Genomic DNA, 26,940 nt, shown 5'->3' with positions numbered 1-26,940 from the left:
TAAAAAACACTTCCACTTTTTTTGTTTTCATCTTGAAAAGATGAATTTCTTTCAAAATAAATACAAAATCACAATTTTTATACAGATTTAAAAAAAAATATATTATTACTTAACTTTACTACACTACTAAATAATCTTGTAATATTTCAGTTTTAATCTAAAACACGACTTTCAATCTAAAAAATACAAGCTAGTCAAACTACAAAAAGATACAATTTATCTTGAAAATATACTACTTAAAAATATAAAACATTTTCATTTTACAACTTAAATATTGTTAACATTTTATCGTAATGACTGAAACCCTCCTAAAAATAAACCAAAAAAAATCATGACGTTTTTTCTCTTCAATATAAAACTTTTTCTTCTCCAAAATGTTCAGCTTTAATCTAAAAAAAAAAAAAAAACACACAAAACTTTTTCCTCACAAAATGCAACGATTTTCATATAATTCCGATTTTATCCAAAAAACAAAAGCAGATTTTACTCCAAATTAAGACTTTTTACTGAAAAAGATCCTATTTCATTCCTTAATTCTTTTTTTTATTGTAGTGTAATTCTTAGTTTTTCTTTTAGTGACACTCCTTCCAAAAAGTGGTGGTGCGTTGGACCGGCTGACTTCGTTTCATTCATGCAATTCCATTCGATGGACGCGTTCGCGCTGCAAAGGATATGCGGATGATTAACCCAAAGCGTGTCGTTGAGCCAGTCGTAGCCGTTGTCCTGCTGCAGCATCTCGTCGTACGTGACCTGCAGCAGTCGGATGTCCTCCTCGTCGATCCCCTCGTTCCAGATGTCGTACAAGATGGTCATCTCCTCAAAGTCGCTGCGTCTGGAGAAGTTGGATCGCGGCGGCGTGGTGACGGGGGACAGGCTGTCCAGGAGAAGCTCCTCCCAGCCTCGCCGCGTCCGCCGCGCCGGCTTCGCGGCCACGGGCGCGTCCTCTTCGTAGGACAGGAAGCCGTCTTCCGCTTCGGCCAGCGGCGCGGTCTGAGGTTGCCCCGCCCCCAAGTCGGGGCTCAGGCCGTCGGGAGACTTGGCGGAGATTTGCACATCCCGCAAAGGAGTCGATCCGGGCGACACCTCCGAAGACTCGGAGAGGAGGGGAACCTTTTTCCCTTTGGGTCTTCCGGGTTTCCGTTTGGACTGGATGCTGTCCGAGATGTCGGATTCCCCCGCCGGGAAGCCTGCGGGAATGTCTCCGGGGAGACCGGCCGGATGCTCCGAACCTGTTGACGAGGCTTGGTTAGCTACGGCGCTGACGGGGGGCTCCTTAAACACAGGACGGTCGTCCAGGCTCTCGGAGGAGATCTTCCGATTAAGCGCGGCGCGGTCAGGGAAGACAGGGGTGAAGGTTAAGTCTCGGCCCGGAGTGCGAGGGACTCCGGCGCTGAGGACAGGAGACTGAGCAGGGTAAGAGAAAGGGCTGCCGGGAACGTGCGGCGAGCTGAGCATCAGGCTGCTCGCCGACAGCGGGGCGTCGCTACCTGGCGTGTTGGGCACCGTGTCCGTGCTCTGGGACTTGCCCAGACTGCGGGCTCGCTCCATCAGGTCTCGACCGGGCGTCCTGGGAACGTCCTCGTCCGTGGGCAGGCGAGCCCGCTGGTGGAGGTCCGAGGGCGGGTGGAGGAGGGAGCGAGATTCTACTGTCGGGCGAGGCGGGAGAGGGAGGTGCATTAACGAGGCGGGAGCGGGTCGGGGCGCGGGGGCTTCGGGATGGAGGTGGGGCGGGGTTAATCCGCCCGGCGTCACGGCCGCTCCCTCCGCCTCCACTTTACCTTTGGCTTTGCTCTCCTGGTCGCTGTCGGAAGGAAGGGCGCCCGTTGGCGTGGCCGGCCGCAGGTTCTCCCGAGGTTCCGACTTCACGGTGCGACTTTCATCGCCGCTGACGTTCTCCTCTTTGGCTGCAAAATCAGAAGCCTTGTGTCCTTTATTTAGGTACGGAAAAGTTAACAGTTTGCATGCAAGAAAAAAAAAAGGTAAAAAAAGAAAAGAAAGTGCGAATGATAAATACTACATTTTCAACATTGTGAAAATATATCAAATTTGGTCAACACATTTGTAAAAAAAAAAATTGTTATTCAGAGGCTCAATTTTTTGGATTTGTTTTTACATTTTTGTGCTGATCCAGAATGTGCCTTCATTTTCCCCTCTCGTGCATCAGCTTTTCATAATAACAGCAATATAAAAATAAAAGTTCCAGCAAAGATTGCTGGTCACGCTGTCACGCCAGTTGTTGCCATTATCCTAATAAGTCCATTTTTACGAACCAATTTTCTGCTTCTTTTTTCTTTTTTTATGCAACAGACGTGATAGGACGCTGAATAATGTAAACGAATAATGCCACCTTATTTCGGCTGTGCTAAATGTCGGTCGAGCGATCCTACCGGTTACGACTTCGGGCGACGTCGGTTTCACTTCCTTCGTTATCGCCTCCTCGGGACTTGGCGGTCTGAGTTTCACTTTGCCGCTTCGCTCCTCCGTGGCGTCCCCGACAGAGACCGAAGGAGGACTGGGTGGCTTGAAGTCCGTCTCTCCCTCTTCCGCCGAAGATGAAGACGAGGAAGAGGACGAGGAGGTCCTGGTGGCTTTGCCCGCATCGTTGTCTTCCATCTCCACCTCCGAGACTTCCTCTTCTGAGCTCAACTCGTACTCGGAGGAGTCCGAGCTGCTGGTTGACGAGGAGTCCGAGCTGCTCTTGGACGACGCGGAACTCTCCGACTCTGCGGAAGATGACGTAGCGAGACGATAAAGTGCCAAACGGCGGGGGAAAAATGCCAATACGTGATTATCAATAACAAGTAAATAAAGTACCATCATCGGAGGAATCTGATGACGCGCTCGCACTGGACGAGATTCGGTCAGCTTCCTCATCAACACTCTGCGAAAACAAAAACAAAAAAAACAGGCTGTAAAAAAAAAAACTAAATCAATCAATCAATCAGTGGTGCAACAAAAATAATTCTAATCCGGAAATTGGTTTTGATGGATCAAACAAAGTGAATCAAATCGTTACACTTGTTTAATTAAGTTAGCAGTTTGATCATTTGGCTTGGCTTGCTTTCTACCGCTTGGCTTCGCTCGGCAGCGAGCGGCAATTATGTCACCACGCAGAATGACGGCATGCGTACAAATCTCGGTTATGTTAGTAACCGCATAAATCATATGGCGGAAACGTGTCATTGCAGTCAGGTTGCTTTTTAAAACGCAATGATTCAATTCATCAGATTAAAAAAAAAAAGATTTTGCGATGTCACATTTTTTTTTGAGTTGTCACGGTACGTACTTTTCCTGGCGACGGCCTGTCAGCGGGCGCCGTCTCGTCGGGTTCCTCCTCAAGGTCGCCCAGCGACTCCTCTTTCCCCGATGTGTCCGCCTCCTCCTCGCCCTCGCTGTCCAGGTCGAGAGGGCGCGAGTGACGCCGTTTGGTCGAAACGCCGTCGCCGTCCATTTTGGAGTCGTCCAAGTGGAGCTCCGTCGGATCTCGATCGCGTTCTGATCGAGAGAAATGAGCAAGAACATTATTGACCAAAATCGAGCAATTCCAAAGTACCGACGACAAAAAAAGTACCTTCATCCTCCAGCTCGTCATCCGCGGGAGTGGAGGGCCGAGCTCGCTTGTTCTCCCCCGCGCTGACTGCCTCTGGCGGGTCCTTCCTTTTCACCTGCGTGCCACATTCCAAGGCGTAAAACCAAACGCTGCTGCGGACGAGTTTGGGAAGAAGAAACCAAAACCAGAAACCGATTGGGCTACCTTGAAGGAGGGCAAGCGGATGGCCCCTCGCAAGCCGATCCCGAGCCCCATGCCCTCGTAGCCCAAGCCCTCGCCCTTGTGCCAGTTCTCCAGCAGGCTCGAACCCATGGTCTCTTTGGGTTTAGGCCGCTCTTCTTCCTTCCCCTCCGCACCTTTGACGGGAGTCGAGGATGCCTGGGACAACAACGTTCGGCATTTAAACTCGGGCTGCACGATATTGGAAAAACATGCGATATCGTTGTTAAATATTGCGATATCAATATTATTGCGATATTTAACATGTACCTAAAGAAATGACATTTTTATTTAATGAAAGAATAAAAAATGTTCATGCAGCAAAATAAGCAAACTCCACGTATTCATAGTTAATTGCATTTACCTCTCGATAATGTTCAACTATTGGACGGCGGTGCACATTTTAGGGTGTATTCAGACCCGCAATGTTCGGTCCGCTTTAAACGGACCAGAGTTCGTTTCCCACGCTGATCTGGACCTTTTGTGCAGTTCTGAATACACACGAACGAATCCTGGTGCGGACCAAACAAGCGGACCGAGACCCACCTTTTGAGGTGGTCTTGGTCCGCTTCGCGGTCTGAATACGGCCCACGGCTGATCCGCTCCAACTGCAGGACAAATGCTCCTTTTTGGGCTTAACAAGCCACCGTAGCCAAGTATTGGGGGGGATATTGCCCGGAAGTGAATATTGTGCTACATTCATTCATAATCATTCGTATTGTTTAGCCACGCTAAGCAAGTTGCGGTCGGGGGCTGGCGGAGCGGTACGGCTCCGTCGGGTCCACGGCGCTGTTCTAAAATAAGAGACAACGTCGTGGAACCTCCATTGAATGAGCTAACTTGCAAATAACTTGCATCTAACAACGCCACGTCTGAATGTCATGTTTTCCTCTATTTCTGGGTTTTGTGATGCGTTCAGCCCTCGTCATTTTTGCCCAATGGGAGCACAGCTGGTCACGCGGGTCGACGTGATTGCGCAATATAGTCCACTTGCAAAAATCACAGAGTGAATATGAACCGCACCAACCCAAAAAAATGAAGTCCGCTTTTGGGACGGACCAAGCAAGTGGACTTAAGGACTTTTCTGGCCTGAATACACGCTTAGTTAACGTCTGACTGGTCTAATTCAGATAAAAGCATAAAATTCCATATGAAACTTATTGCATGTGTTTGCGATATGCATATTGCATGGGCCAGCGTGGTGAGAGATATTTTTTCGATATATTTCGCAGCCCGAACTCGAACAATATTTGGTCACAAAACCACATTTCAAGGCATTAAGAAAAAGAGACTTGCCTTTGCCGAGTGTTCCTTCTTGTCCCACCACTCATCGAAGGCCCGGAAAGCCACCACCTCCACCATTTTGCGATTGAGGTCCCTCTTCATGATGGCCTTCAGTTCTTTGACGATGACTTGCAGCACACCTTCAACGGTGGCCTTGTGGGGGTCCTCCTTTTTGGTCTCATATCCAGGAGGCGGGACCGTCGGGTTGAACTTGGGGATGCTGGGATGCTGCCACTGCTGGCCCGGCGTCGCCGCAGCGCCGGCATGCGCGGCCCCCATGGATAGATGTTGGTACGGTGCGGCAAAGGGCCCGGAGGCGGCGCTGTCCAGGAAGTGCGGGTACGGGTAAGGGCCGCGCGTCTGCGCCATGCGGCTCAGCATCTGCTGCTGCATCTGGAAGGACATGGGAACCGTGCTCCACTGTTCCCAGCGCAAACAGTTCATCAGCTCCATTTGGACCATCGGGATCATGCCGGGCCCGTAGTGAGCCATGTGGGGCAGCATGTGCGGGTGCACGGCCAGGTGAGCCGGATGCCCCGGCACGGCGCCAAGGTGGTGGTGGGGCATGGCGAAGCCCGCCTGGTGGGCCAGGTGGGAGAAGCCAAGCGGGGGCAGCGCCAGCGTCTGGATGGGGGACACGGCAGAGTTGACCACGATGCCTTTGCTGCAGTCGCCGCCGGCGGTTGGCGTGCCGGGCATCTCGTCGTCCGAGATCTCCATGTCTTCTCCGGACGATTGATGACTCTGGGGGGGGAAATGGAAGAGAGGTCATCACAAACCGGTTCTTCACCACCACCACTGCCGCGCTATTAAAAAGACGGCTATAAAATGACATTTTGGAAACATTTTGAGTAAATTAAACACTTTTTTATATTACACACTATTTTCAAACAAAATACTGAATATTTGGTACATTCATTGAAAAATAAAAATAATAAAATAAAATAAATAAATGTTCTTAGCAAGTTACAGTGCCCCATCACTGGTGAGCTATTTTTTAGAACAGACCCGTGGGCTACTTATGTTGTCCTTGGGGTTAACTAGTACACGCTGGCACAATGTTTAGTATTTTGAAATGGACAATGCACATGAACCAGAAGTCCTCCGTGTAACTGTGTCTCTTTTGTCTAATCTCCCTCGGACCCCCAGCCCTCTGATCGCCAAGGAGGAGGAAAAAAAATGGTTAATTGGAGGCAAAGACTCGAGGCAGCTGGTTGACTCAACTCTGCAAGCAGCTAATCGCATTTGTGCCCTGCTTTGACGTACCTTCTAACGAGAAAAGAAGAGCTCGTCAGAGATGGGAAATTCGGGTCCAGAAAGTACGGTAAAATCCCTGCCACCGTTTGGCTTTAGCCACAGGAGCTTCTATTCAGCTAGCAGGTAAACGAGCTTGGGTGAGTAGAACGAAGCACCTGAGTTTTTACTTTCTCAAACAATATTTCCCATCTCTGGAGCTCATTACGCCACAACTAATCTCAAGTAAGTTAGCAAGAAGCTCGCTTAGCCTCTTGTTTGAACTGTGCAAGGGAAAGTTCTCTTTTCACTTCCTCACAATGATGTCATCCAATAGGATCCCTTTTCTTGACCACGTGAACCGTGACACGACTCCCAAGTACCCCCCCCTTCTCCCTGCCCACAACCCAAAAAACATGATCAAAAAAGAGCATTAAGGATTTAAGTTAACATTTTCCAGTTAACTCTGACACGTTAAAAAAAATAAATAAATAAAGAACAAACTATTTCAAAGCATTCCATCACTGTATAACAAACCATAACAAAAAATTGTTGTGAACGCAACAATGTGCAGGAGTGGCGCGGCTACACAAATGATGTGTTTGCATTGTAATAACCGAAATGTGAGAAGACGCGCGGCAGCGAAAGCAGGACGTGTGCCACTGAACGGGGCCAACAGGCAAACTTGTCGTGTGCGGCAGGTAACAAACCCCTTCGAGAGAGCGCCGTGTTACACGTAATTGTTTACGCAACACAAATAACGAGAAAATGCCAATTCTGGAGAAATTGCATGTGAAGGCTGAGAGGCTGAATGGAATTGTAGTAGCGAGATGAATAAGATGCGTGGAAATACTTCTCAGCTGATAAGTAGTTGTATGTGTTGTGCAGAATGGTACCAGGTCAGCTCTGCCTCAATCTGTGCCAGGAAGAACCCTTGCACGGGTGCCGAAAAAGTCTTTTAACAAGCAAACCCTTTGAAATGGACCAAAGTCAGCATTTTGTACAAAGAAGGCGCCTACCGTCTCCATTTTCTCCACGTGCGCTCGAGGATGTTCCTCTTTGACTTGTCTGTTGCTCTCGTGGTCGAGGGGAGAGCAGCCGCTCTTGACCAGCGAGGCGGTCCCGGGAACGGCCTCGTCGTCCTCGTCAGAGTCCGGCAGCGGCGTGGGACTGATGTCCTCCAAGCCCGTGCTGCAGGGTCGGGAGTTGGCTGCGCCGCCGCCCGTGTACGGCGCGATGGGGGAAAGCTGCGAGGACGAGGAGGAAATGGGACTGCCCTCCATTCGCACCTCCGTGTCCGAGTCTCGCTCGGCCAGGAAAGGCAGCTTAGTCCTTTTCTCCTTCAGCAACATCTCGATGCGCGAATCCAGGCTATTGCGCTCGGGATCGGCGGCGGGCGAGCCGGGCGACGGGCAGCGTTCGGGCGTCCTGGGCGGAGGCGTGCTAGGATGGGGTCCCGGTTGCGGCGGAGGCTCTGGCATGGGAGGGGTTTCCGGTCCATCCTTCAAGGACAAGAAGTCGGTGGGTTCGGCCGGCGGCGGCTGAGGGGGTCGCTGGTACTCGCCCTCCCTTTGGGACGGGTGATAAAACGGCTCAGACGGGGGGAACGCGGGAGGCAAGGGAGCCTGGTAGGGCGAGAAAGCCGACTTGAAGTTGGGCGTGGCGGGAGGCGGCGCCGTGTAGGAGAAGGAGGGGGTCGAAGGCGGGGGTTCCGGCGGGGTGAGGTGGTGCTGCTTAAAGGGCGCGTGCTCGGGCGTGGCGCCGCGGTACATGTTGCTGCGGTAATGAGGCCTCTCGGGTCGGCGATTGTACGCATCCTGGAACTTGCTCTCGTGTCTGCGCGACTTGTAGCCTCCCGACGTCTCCGCCCGGCCCGACTGGTACGCGGGCGTGGACTGGCGGCTGGAGTAGCTGGAGTCTTGGGAGAAGGGCGTGCCCGCTTGACGCGGCGTCCCCTGGGACTGGGGGGTGTCCGGCCTCAGGCTGGAGTAGCCCGTCTCCAGGGACAGCGGCGTGGTCGAGGTGCTGCCGCCGCTCGCCGGCACCGAGCCCGCCGCGGCCGACAGGCTGCCCTCCGACAACCTGCGAATGGGCTCGCATGCCTTTGCGGGGGACAGAAGAAGAAAAAAAAAACATTTCAATGCCAGGCATGACACGTGCGAGCCAGACCGCAAGTACACGTAATCCGGACCTCATGCGAAATTTGGAAAGAAAAGAATCACCCAAGTAGGAATGATTCGAGATCTCAAGACAAGGCGCTTTCAAAAACACAAAACATAAAACAATAATACAATCGGAACAAACCAAGACATCTTTTTCTCCGTTTCTACATACGCTCTTGATGTTTAAAGCGGTTACAGACGAAAGAGGAGCCAATCGGTCTCCTTTCAACAGTTGATGAGCGACGTCATGATCACAGCACGCATGACGTCACGCACGTCTGCTACGAGGCCATTTTGAAAATAAACGAGCAGCTTCAACTAATCGACTCAAAGAAATGACATTTGATACAATTGTAATGTAAACGGGAAAATCCAACTACGATATCCAGGATGTTCAAAACGATCATTTGAAACCCCCCAGTGGCAGAAGTAAAAAAAAAAAAGAAGAAGAAAAAGAACTTGCCGACTGGCGTATCAGGGTGCAGCATGAGGTCAAAGGGCATGTTTGAAAGCTTTTGAAAGAGAAAGACTCTAAAGTATATGTGCTGACATTTGACCTCAGCAATTCAGCGCAAAGGCTCGCACTGCATCCGATTGCTACGAAAGAAGCTCCTGCAAGTGGAAGGATCTTTTTAGGGGGTCTTTACCAGCAACGCTTCTGCCAGGCTCCGAGGGGAAACTTCTCTCGCTTCCTCGCCGCCGACAGGCAGCGTCCGCGGCGTGTAGCTTCCGTTCATCAGGAGCTGGAAGTACCGAAGGCGATTCTCACCTGAGGAGCACAAAACACACGGGAGGGAAATGTGATAAAGACACCTTTGTTGCAATTCGTTTGGAATCAATTGTTTACACGACGGCGACGGCTGAACACCGAACTCGGCATCATGTGGAGGAGCTGAAAAGCACAAGTGTGGATTTGAGAACTTATACATGACGCCCTGTTTATTACTGATGATTGTTTTATGAGCATCTTCAGAGGGGGTTCAAACCTCCACTGGAACCAAAACTAAATGTGATTGTTTACTATCCCCTTGAGAAATTATGAAAATAAGGAGTCAAAAGTTTTTCAAATGACATTTCAGCAGCGCACGGGGGTTGATTTCATTTCAAATGATAAACCACAAAATTGAGTGCTCGATATACTGGAGGCCTTACAAAAAAGAAAGAACAATACAGTTTGAAAACAAATTAAATGAATACAATAAGAGACTTTAAACAAACGATAAAAAAACATGCAGAAATTGAACGGAAAAAGGGTGACAACAATTTTGGAGAGAAAAAAGTTGAACAATTAGGTCCTAAAACGAAGTTAACTTGTGCACACGCGGTCTTAAAACAAAACAAAACACTTAATCGCGACTCTTCACTTAATCCATACATTTCGCTATATGGTCTCTCTGTCCTTGCTCAATACTAATTTAATTTAAAAAAATATATATCCTGATTCTGATTGTTAATTGGAGACCTCTAGTGGTCACAAGAAACAACGCAAGTTTAGTTTGCTTATGCCTTGGGTGGTTCTGGATCAGAAGTTGCAACAAGTACACCGGCTTAAATTCACCAAATCCAACACAAGATGTTTTGCCAATGACAACAAATAGTGGCCAGCGTGTCACTGGTATTCGTTTGGATGTTTTTGTTTAATAATAGTTATGCGTATTGACAACACCAACCTAAATAGAGAATGCAATTTCTGTTAAAATTGCGTGTGAATGATGAAAAGATTCCTCGAGACCAGGGGTGGCCAAACTCGGTCCCCGAGAGCCTGTTTTCCATGTCTCTGTCCACTAACACGCTTGATTCATGATCAGGATCGTTATCAGGCTTCTGCAAAGATTGCTGATAGGCTGATCATTAGCTTCAGGAGGGCAACATGGGAAATAGGCTGCATCGCGGCTCCCGAGGACTGAACTTCGGCCCCGTCCACACGAATTTCAATGTATCCTCACAAGTTTCTTACCGTTCGTGCTGTTTCGTCCACACAACGGCGCGGGTTCCGAGTTTGAAAGCGATCCCTTTTGAAAGCGGGCTCCGGAGCGGACAGATTTCAAAACGCGTCCGTCTGGACGCCATATGCAGGATACCCCTCCGGCGACGACGTAACGGTCGCAGCTCGATGACGACGCATCGTGGCCGATTGAAGACGTACGCGCCGATTCTCGCGTGACTGCGCGCGAACCGTCAACAACAATGGCGGATGGCCGCGTTGTCGTGGTTTTGTTAAAAGTGAATTGTTAAAATGTAGAACGCAAGACTTGAATTTGGAAGGATTTGCCTTGGTTAACAAATGGAAAAGGACAAGGTAAATATACAAAATCTCTCTTAATTTGGTAATTTTGTGCAAAAAAAATGAAAACATTTAGGGAGCAGAAATACAGCGGTGACAGATGGCAAACAATTGTTCAACAAGGAGATACGAGGGAAACAGCCTACAAGCTGTCAATTCCCGACGGTGTTGATGTTACTTTGGGCAAGATGTGAATCCCAAAATGCCTCCTCGTTGGCATTGTAAATGACAAACTGTTCTCCATTATCCTTACCGGATTAAACAAAGGAAATGATCTACACACTTTAATGTTACACATTAAAGTAGCACTTAGGAACTTTTAATCTTAATAAAATATTTTCATAACTCTTCTGATGAAACATGGACTTAAAACGAGTTGATTGGTACCTTTGCCATGGCCTGAGGGCAACAGTATCATTTTTACTGGCACGAAGCAACTTTGAGGAGGATGGTAGGAACACTGACACCCAAAAAACGACAAATGTGCTGACTGCCTGATGGCGTACGTCACTTACCCTTTCCCCATGTGTTACAAAGATGGAAGTCAATTTGAATGTCGACGCTCAAGGGCATAAAAATGAGGTCTACCTTCAAGGCATAACATTACCGCTTTTGTCCATATGGTGGCGCCATAATCAACATAAACGGAATGTTCCTTATTGTTGCTTTAAAGTCCACTAACTAATTGCTCAAATGCAATGCAAAACGCCATTGAGGGGCTAACAAACCGAGATGCAACACATGTAGACATAATATAACAAGATTCAGTGGCATCCATTCTTTATCCTCTGTGAAAACTGACCGTTACTGCAGTTTACTGAGCAGCAGTGACCGTTTTTTTTCATGTGTATGTACTGACCCCTGGTGGCCAAGGCGCAAACGCCAGAAGGACTCACAAAATGAATGAAAGCAAATTGTTAGTTTTATGGGGGGGCTGAAAGAAACGAATGGCATTTGCGCTTATTTAAATCGGCAGAGATGCTTTTCAGATACAAGCCTTTTATGTCACGAGCTCAGTCACGGAGCAGGTAACCAATGCACCGCTGTCGTTCCCATGAATGAACAGATTGCTTTCAAGTGAAAATGCTTCAAATGGATCAATAGATACAAATCACACATTCCAACTAAATGTTGAATCCACCCGCGAATGACAGCAGAGTGGGTTTGCAGCGGTGGGGTGGCGACAGGCTGTCGAGTGTGTGTTTACGGGGCTGAAATTAGGCTCACGAGGGAGAAGATGGCGCCCTCAGCCAGGGGCTTGTGGGAGCAGGGATTACATTCAATCAAATTCAATTAGCCCTCAGTCCCCAAGCGATGCAGGTGATCACATGACAGCCGTCGCCCAAAGTAAGCCAGATGTCATGAGTGGAGACGCGGCTGTGCCGCGGGAGTTTGTTTACCTTTGGGGTCCAGCTCCACGTGGATGATGTTTCCCATCACGGACGTGTTGTGCAGCATCTGCACGGCCGCCTTGGCGGCTTTGACGTTCTCAAAGACCACCTTGGCGATGCCCAGGTGCTTCTTGTTCTTGGGGTTGTAAAGGATCTCCACTCCCTCGATGTCGCCAAACTTCTTGCACATGTCCGTCAGGAAGCCCTCGCGGATGTTGTCGTTCAAGCGGGCGAACGTCACCTCCTTCGGCGGCACGGGGCCAATGTAGTAATCGTCGATCTTGGGTGAGGGATGGAGAGGTTGGAGTAGGGATTTAAGAGGCAGATCACGCTGTCAGACAAGATGCCATTAGATGCAAAGCTAAAAACGCAATCTTAGAGGGGTTGATTTGACAAAGCCCACAAATTGACTGCTACTATAACGTAATAATCAACATTTGCTGTTTGTTGGCCTTCACGGGACTTTGAATAGGATAGTACACAAATGCAACAGTTGCCCTACAATACACCACAATGCTAATAAAAAAAGTTAACATTTGTTCAAATTATAAGTAGCAAATTAGATATTAATTATTAACACACACACTTTTAACATACAGCACAGTTGTCCTAGAAAGCTTTAAGATGGGCAAGGGGGTGTGTCTGGAACTTTTGACAAGCTCTGCTTTCTTCCCCCCCACCTCCACCCCAAGGAAAATACTTGCTGGCAAGACTACCTTAAACTTGGGCACCGGTAGGTCCGTTTCTTTGTATTTGGTCCATAGGCGACCGATCCTCGGGTCTCGGACGCTGTCCACCGGTGGCATCCCCGGGTTCTGCGGAAGAGGGGGGAGCACGTTGCTGTCATCCACCTAAGCATTTTCTCACTCCGACGACAAGTAAACAAAGTCACATCAAGTCGCTTTTGCTTCTGAGGCGACCGCGATGATGGCGTCCGAGTCCAGGGGAGAGAGAGGGTCCCCCATCATGGAGGTCGCCTCCTCGGTTACTCTCACCGGCGGCGGTGCACTTACGGGCATGTTGAAAGAGTGTCCATCGTAGCGAAACAGCTTGTGCGATCCTTTCTTGAGCGCCGGGTCGATTATCAACTTGAAACTTCTCCAGTGGTGACTCCGCTTCTCTGCCGAGCCGGGATGACTGTCCGTGCCGTTGGCCAGCGCTGAAAGCACACACACGGGCAGGCAAAGCCGAGCTAACGTGAGGCAGCGACGGCTAAAGCACGGACGCTCGCTCGGTGCCGTTACCACCAGTTACCCGCCGCCAGTACCTTCCGCGACCGCGACACTTCCACCAAAAACGTTACACATGCGTGACTTAGTGTTGCTCGGCAAGGCAATTGGGAGAAAGGTGGAGAAAGGGGGGGGGGGAAGCTTACTTGAACTCTGCTTTCTGCCATGGTCCTCGTACAATTTGTTTCTCTCCCCCGGCTTGGACATGTTTCGCCCCGATCGAGGGATTCCTTCTTGTTGAATCAGTGAGATAAAGGGGAATCGCCTTTCGCCCCGCTCACATTACATGATTTAGCTCTAAGAAGGCTGTAAGTGGCTCCTTTTTGAGCGAGAGCCCGCACATATTGTGTGGCTGCCGCTCGAGTCTGTGCTGCTGTGTGGAGGAGCTTCGGCAGGGTACGGTAGCTTCTTTCTGTCTCTCCCACAATACTGCGATTAGCTTAGCTTAGTTGGCTTTGGACGCACGTCGAAACGACAGGCGCACTTTCGCCACGACAACTACAACCCGCTCGTGGAATAAAGACAAAGGCGTCGTGCAACGTGATACGCTAAGAACTCCCCGTTAAAAAAAAAATATATATATATAGTGCGCGTTTAACTTATTTTTGAAAATGTTTCTATATTTTTCCGTGTCGAGTTGACAGTCTCAACACGCCTGTGACGAATCTGCCTCTACTCGCACTGACCAGACAGACATACGTTCGATAATAACTCGTTAGAATCGCTACCGAAATGTGAATAAAACATTCATTAAAAAAAAAATGTCCAACGGCTATTTCCTTGTTTTTATAAACCAACAATAATCTACATGTGAGTAAACTAGCAGCTGCATCACCGCAAAGAAATACTGTAGTGTCTTTTCCCGTCGTAAACGTCACCTGACGCCGTGTTTACGTTTCATTTAACATCATATCACTTGCTTTTGGTTGATTTTATTGCAGGTATAGAGTTTTGTTTGACATTGCCTGACAAATCTATTAGTATCGCCAACAAAATGTGAATACAAATAAATAAATCTGGTAGCCCTGAACGGACAACCATTTAAATGTGTTTTAAAACGAAACATATTTGAGCAGGTGCCTTTATGCACGAGTGTATTCAAAGTCAATTTTCCTTATAATAATTGAAATATCTATATCTATAACCCATACCTCAAAATTTGGCCTGGGTATTAATAATTTCACTGTAATGTAAATGTAAACTGTAAAGTTAGATTTTTTTAAATATATATATTTAAAAAAACACACCAATATAAATTATTTTAATCCTTTAACACTAATGTGATGGATAACCTCTCGAGGTCAATTGTAAAAAAATAAATAAATAAAAAGTATTTCAGAGGGCAAGTAAAAAATAACGTAGTTGTGGTTACACAAGTGCCCACCCTCTTATCACTAGAGCTGTTTGTTTTCCGACTTAACATTCAAACTCATGTTAAATGGGAGTCAGCACACCCTTACAGCATTTAAACTGCTACAGATTAATGCCAAAGAAAGTTCAGCTGTTTTTCTTCACTTTTGTATGTATTTATTTTGTTTACAAGCAGCCTGCAAGTTTTGTGCTAACACTGATTGCTATTTGAAAGCGTTCATAACTCCATCCAACTTCTCTAAGATGCTCGCTGAAGAAAAACAGCCCCAAGTTCGCTGTAGGTAAGGTATTCATTTTGTTTGTGCAGCAGACCCTAACACAGTTTCCCCTCAGGCAAACCATTAGAAATAGGGGGGGAAAATCAGCAGGTAGCACTTGACAGGAAGACAATAATGATGTTGTTGTTTTAAATAAGAAAATTACTGTATGACTGTTATAATGTAAGGCAAATTTCTTTCTGTAACTGATGCCTCTAAATGCACCACGCAATAAACACAAGAGATTATCGAGTTGCTAAAGACGTGACTTTGTGTTTGTATTTTGTTTTCAGCATTATGTTTGTTGTTGTTGCTGCTTTTAAGGGCAAGCGAGAGGTTTTGTTTGACATTTCCTGCTGTATTTTCTCCCAGTGCTCGGGCAATTGGCTGGTTAACAGCGGGCAGCCTAGCCAGCCAATCAGCGCGCAGCTGAAAGAGGCGCCGTCTGCTATTAGAGGGAGGCACAAGAAGTCCTTCAACACACAGCAGAGAGAGGGGGCCTGAAAGCTCTCTCTCAGCAGCCATTTTCCTAAAAAAAAAACACAGGGACTTAATGGCCTACATGGGTTTCCTTTGTTCCAAAAAAGGATCTTACACTCGCTTTCCTCACCTCTCATGGACTATGATAAGATCCTATGATTGCTTCCTTTGAAAGGGACTGAGAAGAAGGAAGAGAATGTACTGGATGTAATTACCCTGTGAACATTTTCAGCCTTTTTTCCTCTGCTTGGAATCATCCACCTTTGCCTTAAGCCAGGCCACATGGCACTCCCATATAATACTAGTTTTCTTGTTTTAAAATAAATGTAAATAAACTGCGTAATGACTTTAAGAGGGGGAGAAAAACAGTTAAAGTATCTAAATGTGTAGTTGAGGCCTTGTATGAATAGCAATGAGTAAGTCCAATTTTCTGATAATATGCCATGTTTGTTTGTTTGCTTGTGAATAAGGCATGCAAGTAATTGCTCATTAAACTATTCTTGTCCTAAAACCAAGTAAGCATTTTGTAACCTCATTGTTCAGTATGTTAGCCTCTACAGTATTTGAATACCAGTGTTGGTCATTGTTGGCCTTATGTTGGTTACAATTTCACCATTTAATTCAGCACCCAACTGCTTTGATTAATGGCTCTCAACATTTTCTCCCACAACAGAAACTGATGGATTTTTGGAGACTGCTCTGGGCAGGATTGGTTTGTGCTGCTCCCATTTTCCATTTCAAACAGCCAAATCACCTTGCTTCAAGGGCACATTTCATTTCCCCAAACATGTCTACTCGGCAGCCACTGCAAAGCGTCCCAAGCCAGAGGAGAAGGGACCACGGTTCAAGATATTTACCTCAAATGCAGTGAACAGGCCTATAGGACGCAAGTACAGGAGTAACGATTTCAGCTCCATCTTCGGACCCTCCAACAATGTCATTAATAAGGGATGGGGAGACGTCTCCTGAAAAGGAAGGACTCCATTAGCACAAAAGATAGAGCCTCTTTTAAAAAGAAAAAAGAAATCATGAGTGCTTCTTGCCATTGCCTCCCAGCTTGTGAATAACGCATCTTCAACCATCATCTGTTTGGGCAATATGCAAACCATCTCTCTCTCTTTCTCTCCTTGAAGACAGGATAACATCAACGTTAAAAAGTTCTTCCACCTCGACCACTCACTTAATCATCACCACCACATTAAAACTACAAGGAAATGTTGTTTGGAAAGGTAATTGATTTTTACACTTTTCACTCACTTTTTGCCTGTTTTTTTTTTTTTTTTTTTAATCTACATGTAGGCATTCTCATAAGAGAAAAGTGAGCATTTGTCAAGTGAGCTTCAACATTTTTCCATAGCAACTTATGTAACATTTTGTATTTGTCAATATTGTAGACTTACAGCTGGTATTCAAAAATATGTAATCCAAGCCTGTAAAACGCAAACGAATCTTAATGGGGAGAAATCTTGGGACTTTTCACTGCTCCCCCTTTGTCCAATAGTCATTTAGGTGTCGTGTAGGTTTAAAAGTGACGAGCAGTTTCTCAGCTGTACTCGCTCTCAAAATGGCTTCTCAGCACACGCACACACACAATGCAGCGCACTTGTGCTTCAGACTGGGTGGGTGAGGTCCTCTCTCGTTCTGGAGGAAGAGCACTTGAAGGGGCTGGGGGGGAGGGTGTTGGGGGAATTCTCGACGCTTCCACACTCAAAACGGGGCGTTTTTTACTCTACGTGTCATTGGAATGGGAATGGACGTTCGCGACCGAGATGAATTGACAAAGAATCGCCGAAAGAGGGGAATACAAGATGGCGACGGTTGAGGCTCACTGACTGCAGAAGCGGAAGGCGGTAATCCGATAGCTGTGGCGGGGGTTGCCGTGGCAACACGCGGCTCAGCAACCCCCCTCCTTAATGCCTTATTAGGTCATGGGAAGTCTCCATACAACGGCTTTGTTGTTTATCGAAGTGGAACGAAACAACCTGGGGTAAAATGTCAGCGGAGGCCAGAAAACACATGACGTAAAATGCCAATAAAACAAAATGGATACGCTAGTTTGGCGTGTCTGGGCGCGATTTAAATATATTTCAAATACCTTTAGACAAATGCCGTATTTGTCTATCGTGTTTGAGTGACTCTCCGAGGGTGTGTGATGACGAGGGCCTGTTTTTCCAGCTCGCCATGTTTATTTTGGGCATTCCGCCATTAAGCAGGTCACGGGGCTGTCGTTTTCCCGAGCTTTGAACAACCCTGCCCTGCCCTGCCCCCATCATCTGCTTCTCCTCACACAGGCAGCCTCGAGGAAGCGTGCGTGTGTACCCAAGGTGAACGTTTTATTACACGAGCGAGCACTTAGTCGCTTTATTGTCCGTAGGCCTTGGGGAAATAAAATATAAGCGGCCATTAGCGCTGCGCCATTCAACATACTGGAATGTTCCACCGCGGATTGGGCTCCCACTTGGACAGTTGCCTCCCTGCGTGGCGAACAAAAGCTGCTCTTTGTCACGATTCTGACGAAAAAAGACCCGTGGATACTTTGTATGTCGACGGAACCATTTCTATAGGCTATCGTCAAACTTCCACAACCTTCTTATCGATAAGTAATTTGTCATAAAGAGCGCTATTGTTTGAATAGAACCAGCCTAATATGCCCCCGTTATTGTTAAGCTTTTAGTCGTTTTGTTCCTTTAATTTCTTCATTGTTGAAGAATCCAATAGGCCTACAGAGCATGTACGAATGTCATTTATTATTACGCTTTTGATATTTGAAATAAACATGTGAGAGCACCAGCCGTTCTCTTAATTACACTTTTGCCTGTTTGCATAACATGCTTACTGTCATATGAACAGAATTCAATATATTCTGTCATTTGTAAATTCAACTTCCCAAATTAGGTTCAATTTAGTCCCTGAACATGAATGCCAAAGACGTGAAAATAGCTCAAGTTTGTATCTGTCATAATGGGACAGCTTGAGAAATGCATTTGAGCCCCCCCCCCCCCCCCCCCGAAAAAAATCAACCCTTTCCACGAGTATTCCAAAAATGTTGCATTTCAAAATCACATTCAGAAGGCACACACGACTGCAATTTGTTAGCTTAATAGAAGAATTGCTTCGTTACTTTGGAATATGCTCTGAAAACAAGAAAAAGCGCCAATAAATAAGAGTCCAGTTGGTTTGATTCTGCCTTTTTCTGATTATTGCTAATACACATTCTTAATTACACGCACACACAATTTTCAGCATGAACAATTTTGTGTGTTTTTTTAAATTAACATTGACTGCTACCAGTCACCATGTCCATCCAGTGTGTTGGTTTCGAAATGTGTAAAAGTAACTGCTTATCTTGAACGTGCCGTCAGAAGCTTCATAAAGTGCTGACATGTTAATGTGCTGTTCTTTACTTACCGAGTCAGTAAGCAATCACGTTAGGCGTGCCGGTCATGCCAAATCATAAATGAGATACTCGAAGTCTGGATTTAAAAAGTAACATGAGCCACATGTACCTTGAAGAAATCCAATTACACACAATCAAATCATTCATTTTCATCCTTAGATCATTTAAAATGTGGTATTTCATGTCACTCAAAAACAACAGCGCCGATAACAAAGTGCTGTACAAAAAGATCAAATAGAAACAAAAGTATTTGCATATTTCAACAAATGACCAGAAAAGAGAAAAAAATAACATTGACTCGATTTATTATTTGAATCCACAAGATCAGAATGAGCCAATCATGTATTTTTGAAATTGTTTACTAGTATCTAATCGACCTTATGAATAAAGTATCTTTACAACAAAGGATTTATTGAGATAAATAAAGACAATGAATTGACCAATTTAGGAGCGAAAACCCTCAGCTAATTAAATGCAACAAATATCGCAGGTAGGACCGGAATAAAGACCAAAGTGGGCCCGATGTGGGCCATCGGCCATACCTTGCTCACCCCTGTTGGCACTTCCTCTTAACTTCCTTAAATAAATGTAGAGTTAAAAAAAGACGAAATGATGAAACACATTTCGAATGTATTATGACGTGTTTTGGGACTTTTGGTAAGAGTTTGTTCATCGAATATTTGTGCAAATGTTTGAAAGCGAGCCAAAAGGTTGAACGTCATTCAGACGTCATTTGGCAGCAAACCTCGCGCCGCTTCTCGACGGCGTGTAACGACAGGCAGCCGGCAACGCAAACAAAAGGCGTCGCCGCCCGCGCAATCACACTTTGCAATACAGGAAGTGGGCGCGGCCTGCGCGCGCCGGGGATTCGTGCGAGGGGTCATCTGTCGTCGCGGGGGCAGGAAGGGGAAGTGCCGAGCGGCAGGCGAAAGTCGCGCTTGCGTGTCAATCAACCATGTGTTGATTTAGCAGACTTTCTTTGCCACGCACGGACTTGAGCGAGGGACGATCCGATTTTACGAGCAGGATGACACCAAATAAAGACGCCGCCGGCGCCGGCGGCAACGGCGGGGGGGGAGAGGAACTCAAGATAGTGATTGTGGGAGATGGAGGCTGCGGGAAAACCTCGCTTCTCATGGTGTACGCCAAAGATGACTTTCCAGAGGTAAGAGGATCGAAATGCTGACGTTTGGGACGTGATGGCCGCAATAACAGTCCCCTTTTCACTTTCAACAGAAATACGCCCCCACAGTGTTTGAAAAATGCGCCGCCTCGGTGGTCCTGAGAGGAAAACAAGTCAAGCTCAACGTGTGCGACACTGCAGGTAGGAAGAACGCTTACCTGGAAAAAGTTGCAAAAGACGGCACGTCATCATCAGAGTGACTGCAGCATAGCTTGTGAGACTTCAGCTCAGCGAGCATCCAAAAGGACTGGCAGGATGTTCGACAAATGCTCAACTGAGGCAAATTGTCGGTGCGTTGCTCGTTTAGAAATAGTTTGTTTTGCAGCAGGTCAATTCATATTTGATGTAGAAAACGGATTCCTCAACTAAGACCAAGTAGGGATTGGGTTCGAACACACACACTCAAATAAGGGCAAAATATCGGCTAAATTTGCAAATACCAAAACACGACTATGCGGAAATCAAGCACATTCCAATTGATAACGATGACTCGGTCGCTCGATATCAACGATTCCAACAAAATCATTTGACCAATCAGAAGCAACACGGCATGAAAATGTTACGAATGGCATTCGGTTCCCCTCAACGCAACAGTTGAGGATGATCGGATACGACGGCAAATGGCGGATGTCAATTAAAAAACACACAAAATGAATCCTCTCATGATTGTTGAAATGAGAGCAACGCGGAAGCAAGATTGGTGACAAATAAAAAAGCAAAACTAAGAAAAACATTTGCTCAAACAAAATATCATCGAAACAAGACTACTTAAAAAATATGATTTAAAACAAACCGTATTATATTTATTATTGTCGAGCACTCAAAAATACTCGAGATATCAAATGGAAACTAGAAGTCATAATAAAAATAAAAACGAATAAACGCTACAAAAATGAATGAAAAACAAAAGCCAAGACGAAATCAAAAAGTAGCGATAAATGAGGCCGTGCAATTGATCGACGTTTAATTACACGTTCAATTAATAAACTCCACAATTACATCATCAGCATAAACGCTAACCAAATTAAAAGATTATTAAGACGATTTTAAAGTTGTTTAAATGAATAGATTTGCACCTTTTTTTTATTTAAAAAAAATCTTGTTTATCCAAAGAAATGTATTTGTCTTAACATTTTGGACACGTTGAAACATTTTCTTGTTTTTGTCGCAAAAACACAAATCATTGTCCTCATCGTGATTTCAACCGATACCAAATGAATCGTGATGGATATTTTCTTCATAACGCAAGCAGACCACCGAAAAGGAAAAACTCTTCGAACCCTGCTTGGAAGTTTCCATTTGCACGTTGGACGTTTGGACGTTAGTCATCATTTGGGACCAAATTAGCGTTGTGTGATGAAAATGTGATTTTTTTGTACGAAAGCAAAGCGATTGTCTTTTTGTGACCGTATTTGAGCTGTTTTGGGCGTCACGCTGCAACGGACGAGACTCAAGTCGCCGTCAGACAACGCGAGCGCCGTGTCTGCTGTCGACTGCGGTCATTGCGAGAAGGAAGCGGCAGGCAGGATGTGGTTTTCTTGCGCATCTTCGTCACATCGCCGCTTTGGTGCTCCAAGTCACGCAGCCGTCGCGTTTGTGCTTCCAGGCCAGGAGGACTACGACAGGCTGCGACCGCTCTCGTACCAGGAGGCCCATCTCATTCTGCTGTGCTTTGACGTGACCAACCCCACCAGTTTTGACAATGTGACCATCAAGGTAAAAGATGGAAATCAGAAAGTGCCTGCGTGCGTGCGTGCGTGCGTGCGTGCGTGCGTGCGTGCGTGCGTGCGTGCGTGCGTGCGACAGGACTTTCAAGTTTGGAGTTCCGCACATTCTTTGAGTTATGATTAACTACCGCTCGCGTTGCTCGTGCTGTGGACTTTGAGCCGAAAAGCAACTCGGCTTGATTTAGCGAGCACGACTTTAAAACAAGCATGTCTGCAGGACAAACACTCAATTGGAAGTCAAATTAGAAAACCTTCAACTTCATAAAAGCCGAAAACTAGTGCGAGACCGATACCTTATTTTCAAGACTGATACCGATTATTAGCAGTCGAGGAGGCCGACAACCGATATTGCAAGCCGATAATCATCTGCAGTAAAAGAGAAAATACTCGCGACAACATTTTCAAAATGGACTATTTATTTTCATTTCAAACATGTAAAGAATTGACAGTTTTGTTTAAAAATGATAACAAAGTTGGCAGGCAGCTTCCAGGGTCATGCGTGTGTTAAGCGAAGTTAAAAACGAAGCAAATAAATAGTTCCCGAAAGTTTGCTACTGTAAAAAAAAAAGAAAGATTTCTAAAATGTCAACATCATTTTGTAATATATTTCTTTGTTTTTTAAATAAATGTAGGGAGTTCCCAGTATTTTTTATAGAGTGGAAATTTAAATAAGTTCATAAATGAAAAGCGACAAATGCATGCCAATGTCGCTCAGTCGGGGTTCGTACAAGGTTTCAAAAGATCTTTGCGGGCAGCGAACACTTGAATATGTTTGAAATGTCTCGTGACAAGTAAAAACCGACTGTGACATCTTACAAATCCTGATGAAAACCCCGACTGTGCTACGTTCGCAAGCATTTACAGCTCGGTAAGATACCAGCTTTATCAGCCCTCAGGTTCGTAACAAAAAGGCCAATGCCGATATTTGTCAAAATGCCAAATATCGGCGCCAATAATCGGTCTATCCCTACCAAAAACGGTTCCAAGTCAAAAGCCAAAGATCAAAAATGTGTTTTCAAAATGGAAGGCGAGGGGGCTTGTCTAACGTTTAGCGGGAGGTCTCCTCAAAGAGAGCCACCGGCAACGGAAAGGAGAAGAGCGCTAGTCAACACTAGAACCGTTGACGGTTCGTTGAAAGTATCAAGTTGCCCATCCCTGCTCTACATTACCACAACTACTGTTTTATTATATATATATATATATATATATACACACACACACACACACACACACACACACACACACACACACAACTGGGGGGTCTTTTGAAAGTCAGTCGACAAAATACATTTTGTACCCTTACATGGGAACCAAAAGGGTCATTTATGTACTTTTTCTAACCATAAACAGTCTTGACTTTTAGCTCAGCGTTCAATTGTGAACCCTGCAAAGTACATCACACAGCAAAGTTGGACCTTGGAGAACAAAAATGGACCCCAGCATTGATTTATTTTGTGGTCGGGGCGGCGTGTGGAACCTCACAAAGACTTTTCTTTTTAGGTCCGAATTGTATTGAGAAAACTTTTCTTCCATTCTCATGCAACAGGTATGGAGCCACATACCTTTGACATCACTGCCATCTAGTGGTCGTCCTCGCACACAGCACTGCCAATCCATAAGCCCGCAATACTTCGAAAGGGACTCAAGTGATGAAAAGACAAGTTGAGGGAGAGAAAAAATGAATAAGAAGACACTCACACACTTCTCCACGTGGCGTACCTGCTTCCAGCTGTGCATTTGTCACTCCCAGTTGAAGTTGACTGTGAAACGGAAATGCAAACAGTTTTAGCTTTGGAAATTCAAACAGCAAAATGTTCAATCAAACCATATAGTATAAATATATAAATATATAGTATGGATGGACGCATGCGATTTGTGGATAGGGACCAAGCACAAGTGCCAATGGCAACAATTAATGACGCTCCCTTACAATTAACAAGAAAGAAAATCATTCTTAAAAAAAAAAAAAAAAAAAAAGAGTGTGAATGCCTAAAGTTGAGTTGTCATCCGCTAGCGTCATGCTAACATGATGTGAAATGCCAGCAGGGTTATTATAGTTTGGGAATTTTCATTTAAGGTTGTTTTTATTTCGTTTAGATTTTTTTTTCAATTGAGTTCGTTTGAAGTCGTTTTCAGAGTGTGTCTGTTAGTTGTTAGTTTTGAAATGCTTAGTTTCCGTATTAGTTTTCATTTCGTTTTTTACGTGTATTACTTGTACACAATTTTTAATAACACCATGATCAAATGAAAAAAGGAACACATTTCTTACCTAGAGTTAAGTTAAATGAAAATGCAGGCGAGGCGAGTCATTGGAGCCAAAAGTCAGCCGGGCACTTTTGTTGCCGAGGAATGACGTCATCTGAAGGTGCTTTTTTTATTGGCTACTGCTGGATGACATCACTTCTGATTGACACACTTTCAAACGTCTTCATTTCGCTTAAAACAACATTTGAAATCATCCCCATGTCTTAAAATGATTATTTTTTGTAAACGTAAAATGTCATTTCAGTTAGTTTTTTTTTTTTAAAGCACTTTTGTTTTTATTTTATTTCGTTGACGAAATTGTTTTTTGAATCTTAGTTTGACTTTTTTTGTTCGTTGTCGTTAACTTTAAAATAACCTGAAATGTCGCAGATGGAAATTGTGACTTCAGAAAACAGGCGAGCCGTGATTGGTCGTTACCCGAGCGACTGTGATGTCATCTTCAGTCGACGGCAAAATGGCCGCCTCCCGAGATGGATCAAAATGGCTGCAAAATTCACCTTCCACGAAGCCAATATATGAAGTGAAACGTGCGCTCGCTTTTGTGTTCAGTGGCACCCGGAGGTGAAGCACTTCTGCCGGGACGTCCCCGTCATCCTGGTCGGCTGCAAGACGGACCTGAGGAAGGACAAAGAGTGCAGCAGGAGGCTGAAGGCCGTCAATCAGGCTCCCGTCACGTACACGCAGGTGAGGACGGCCTAACGAGCGCAAAGCGCACCTGCCTGCAATGTTTGCTGCGCTTTCTCACTTTCACCCTGAAATGGCTTCTTTCAAGTCACATTACTTCTTGATTTATTGGACTTTTTCAAATGTCTTTGGAAATAAGATCGCGCCCAATTCGCACCGACTGCGGGACGGATGCGTTGCGTTTTCCGTGCGGCCGCCGCAAGAAATAAAAAGCATTCGAGTCTGCCGTCAATTCACAGCAGCTGCAGTTTCTATTTTTTTCATTTCATGAAGCTGAAGAAATGACACGAGCCGGACAGGAAGTCGAGCGTCGGCATCAAGGTCGATCCGGTCGATTTCAAAATAAAAGCGTTTGCAAACTCATTTTTGGGGGGAGGGAAGCTCGCTAACGACATAGTATGACACGAGTCGGACATTTAAAAGACAAAAAACGAGCTCCGATTAAATTAAACAAGACCAAATAACACTAAACACAAAACGTACGTCAGTCCCAGAAATATCGACGTGACAACAGGCAAGCGTGGCTATTGTTTACCAATAGGACTCGATAAACACGATTATCGCGTGAACTCCCGCGACCTTGTGGTCTGACGGGCGCAGATTTGCCGACGCGGACGGCTGACGCAACGCAATTGCCGTCCGTGCGGAAATCGCACCGCGGCCGTTCCGCAGTCAGTAAATTGGACGTTAGCCGATTGGCCAAACACGACGAACGTTTATGTATTCGGGTATCGAGTAAATACCTAATGAATTATAATCAAATTTGTTGTAAATGATATACAAACAAGGCGGAATTATTATTGTATTCATTTATATCGTGACATAATTGTCTAATGGATTTTTCTACATAATAAAATACTAAATAGTAGTAATAAGCAATTTTCTTATTTTATTCAAGAATTTATTAATCAGTCATAATTTACATGAAAATGAATTATTAAACTGAACTAATGTACATGTATTTATTTATTTGCATTGTGATTTATTCAATGAGCTAATAATTGACAAAATAGTGTATGGATAAATTCATGATTTAAAAAAATGAATTTTGGTTTAAATGAACTATTTTACATTATTATAAAAAAATATTCTCATGAAATAATTATTTATTTCAGTAATTTAATTGAATAAAATACCAAATCTTAATCAAATAATGACTCGTACATATGCAGTCAACAATCGATACTATTGATAATTAAAAAAAAAAAAAAAAGCATGAACGAATTCTATGATAGCGTCTTCTAATGAATGACGATTAATTATGAATAAAATAAAAATGCAAAAGAATGTTTGAATGACAAAATGAGAAAAAGGCGAGCGAGCACTCGGCGGCCTTGCCGAACGTTTTCTCTGTTTTGTTCTGCCTTCCACTTCCCGCGGCGGGCGCTAACGCGGTTGCCGTTTGCCGGAGGACGCAGGGCGTGGCGGCCCAGCAGCGCATCGGCGCCGAGATCTACCTGGAGTGTTCGGCCAAGCACCAGGAGAACGTGGACGACGTGTTCAGGGAGGCCGCCAAGACGGCGTTGGCCTTCCGCCGCAAGCAGAAGCACCTCAAACGCAAGCGGGATTGCGCCCTTCTGTGATGGAAGGCGACACACCTTGCTCTGGGGGCGGGGTTTGAGGAGGAGCCGAAAACGCACCGGAACCTTTGACAGGGCAATTTGGGGAGAACGTGCGGCTGAGTGATCGCACCAGGCACGCATGGGCTGAAGATTTACGGTTTGCCTGCATGGTTCGAAACAGAATCAGTCCACATTGAAATAAGTGCTGGCTCGCACTGACAACGAGCTCCTTTTGCTTTTTGCAGGGGACGTTCAAGCACAAACTATAAGCACAACCAAATTGTGCCCAACCTGAATGTACTCTGTCAAAATGTTTGTTTTTTTAACTTCAAGCCACTTTTGGACATTTTGAAAGAATTCAGTGATTCTTTTGCCTGCCACTAGGGGGAGTCATCATACCACAAACTCAAAATCACTGCCGTAAAACTTTGAACGCGCACGTCCATCTGTTCAACGTTTGCGGCAGGTGTTTGTTGGTGCAGGTGTGCGCGACGTGCGGCAAACCTGCCATTCTCTGCGCAGGCTCCCTCTAGTGGCACGCCAACTGCATTTCATCTTTTAAGACCGGTTTACTTTTATATATTACTATATATAATATCTATTTTTATTGTTGTATTATTTAAATATACACAGTAAAACAAATTCTGTTAAGAAATATGTTA

General features: G+C 45.5%; 2 protein-coding genes across 9 annotated transcripts in view; one reads left to right on the top strand and one right to left on the bottom strand.

Annotated features, from left to right (window-relative positions):
• The window catches only part of setd1ba (SET domain containing 1B, histone lysine methyltransferase a), a 21,039-nt gene extending 3,926 nt beyond the window's left edge, over positions 1-17,113 (bottom strand). Inside the window, exons 1-15 of one of the 6 annotated variants that reach the window (XM_086097456.1) lie at positions 16,861-17,113; positions 16,504-16,586; positions 16,318-16,425; positions 13,137-13,282; positions 12,840-12,938; positions 12,133-12,403; positions 9,096-9,217; positions 7,306-8,388; positions 5,066-5,797; positions 3,755-3,928; positions 3,572-3,665; positions 3,287-3,495; positions 2,815-2,881; positions 2,388-2,723; positions 676-1,904 (exon numbers count right to left, since the gene is read on the bottom strand). In XM_086097456.1, the coding sequence (XP_085953582.1) occupies positions 676-1,904; positions 2,388-2,723; positions 2,815-2,881; positions 3,287-3,495; positions 3,572-3,665; positions 3,755-3,928; positions 5,066-5,797; positions 7,306-8,388; positions 9,096-9,217; positions 12,133-12,403; positions 12,840-12,938; positions 13,137-13,142 (4,422 nt within the window). In that variant the 5' untranslated portion in view covers positions 13,143-13,282; positions 16,318-16,425; positions 16,504-16,586; positions 16,861-17,113. Of the gene's footprint in view, positions 1-675; positions 1,905-2,387; positions 2,724-2,814; positions 2,882-3,286; positions 3,496-3,571; positions 3,666-3,754; positions 3,929-5,065; positions 5,798-7,305; positions 8,389-9,095; positions 9,218-12,132; positions 12,404-12,839; positions 12,939-13,136; positions 13,283-13,498; positions 14,247-16,317; positions 16,426-16,503; positions 16,587-16,860 lie in introns of those variants that run through there. The other 5 variants (XM_086097454.1, XM_086097455.1, XM_086097457.1 and 2 more) reach the window with 5 other exon arrangements.
• On the top strand, positions 13,549-26,940 carry rhof (ras homolog family member F). Of its 3 annotated transcripts, none has more exons than XM_086097462.1 (9): positions 13,549-13,748; positions 14,899-15,004; positions 15,353-15,876; positions 16,134-16,689; positions 19,830-20,022; positions 20,094-20,181; positions 21,647-21,756; positions 24,582-24,716; positions 26,135-26,940. In XM_086097462.1, the coding sequence occupies exons 5-9, from the start codon at positions 19,885-19,887 to the stop codon at positions 26,297-26,299; spliced, it is 636 nt and encodes a 211-aa protein (XP_085953588.1). In that variant the 5' UTR covers positions 13,549-13,748; positions 14,899-15,004; positions 15,353-15,876; positions 16,134-16,689; positions 19,830-19,884; the 3' UTR covers positions 26,300-26,940. The 3 variants fall into 3 exon arrangements, with proteins under 3 accessions (XP_085953588.1, XP_085953587.1, XP_085953586.1); XM_086097461.1 differs by having other exon boundaries at positions 16,134-17,784; XM_086097460.1 differs by having other exon boundaries at positions 13,550-13,748; positions 16,134-20,022.

This window comes from Leptonotus elevatus, chromosome 15 (assembly GCF_054856555.1).
Source record: "Leptonotus elevatus isolate MCC_2025b chromosome 15, RoL_Lele_1.0, whole genome shotgun sequence".
Classification (NCBI taxonomy): Eukaryota; Metazoa; Chordata; class Actinopteri; order Syngnathiformes; family Syngnathidae; genus Leptonotus; species Leptonotus elevatus.
Note: the sequence above shows the minus strand (reverse complement) of the source record. Positions and strands in the feature narration are given on the sequence as shown.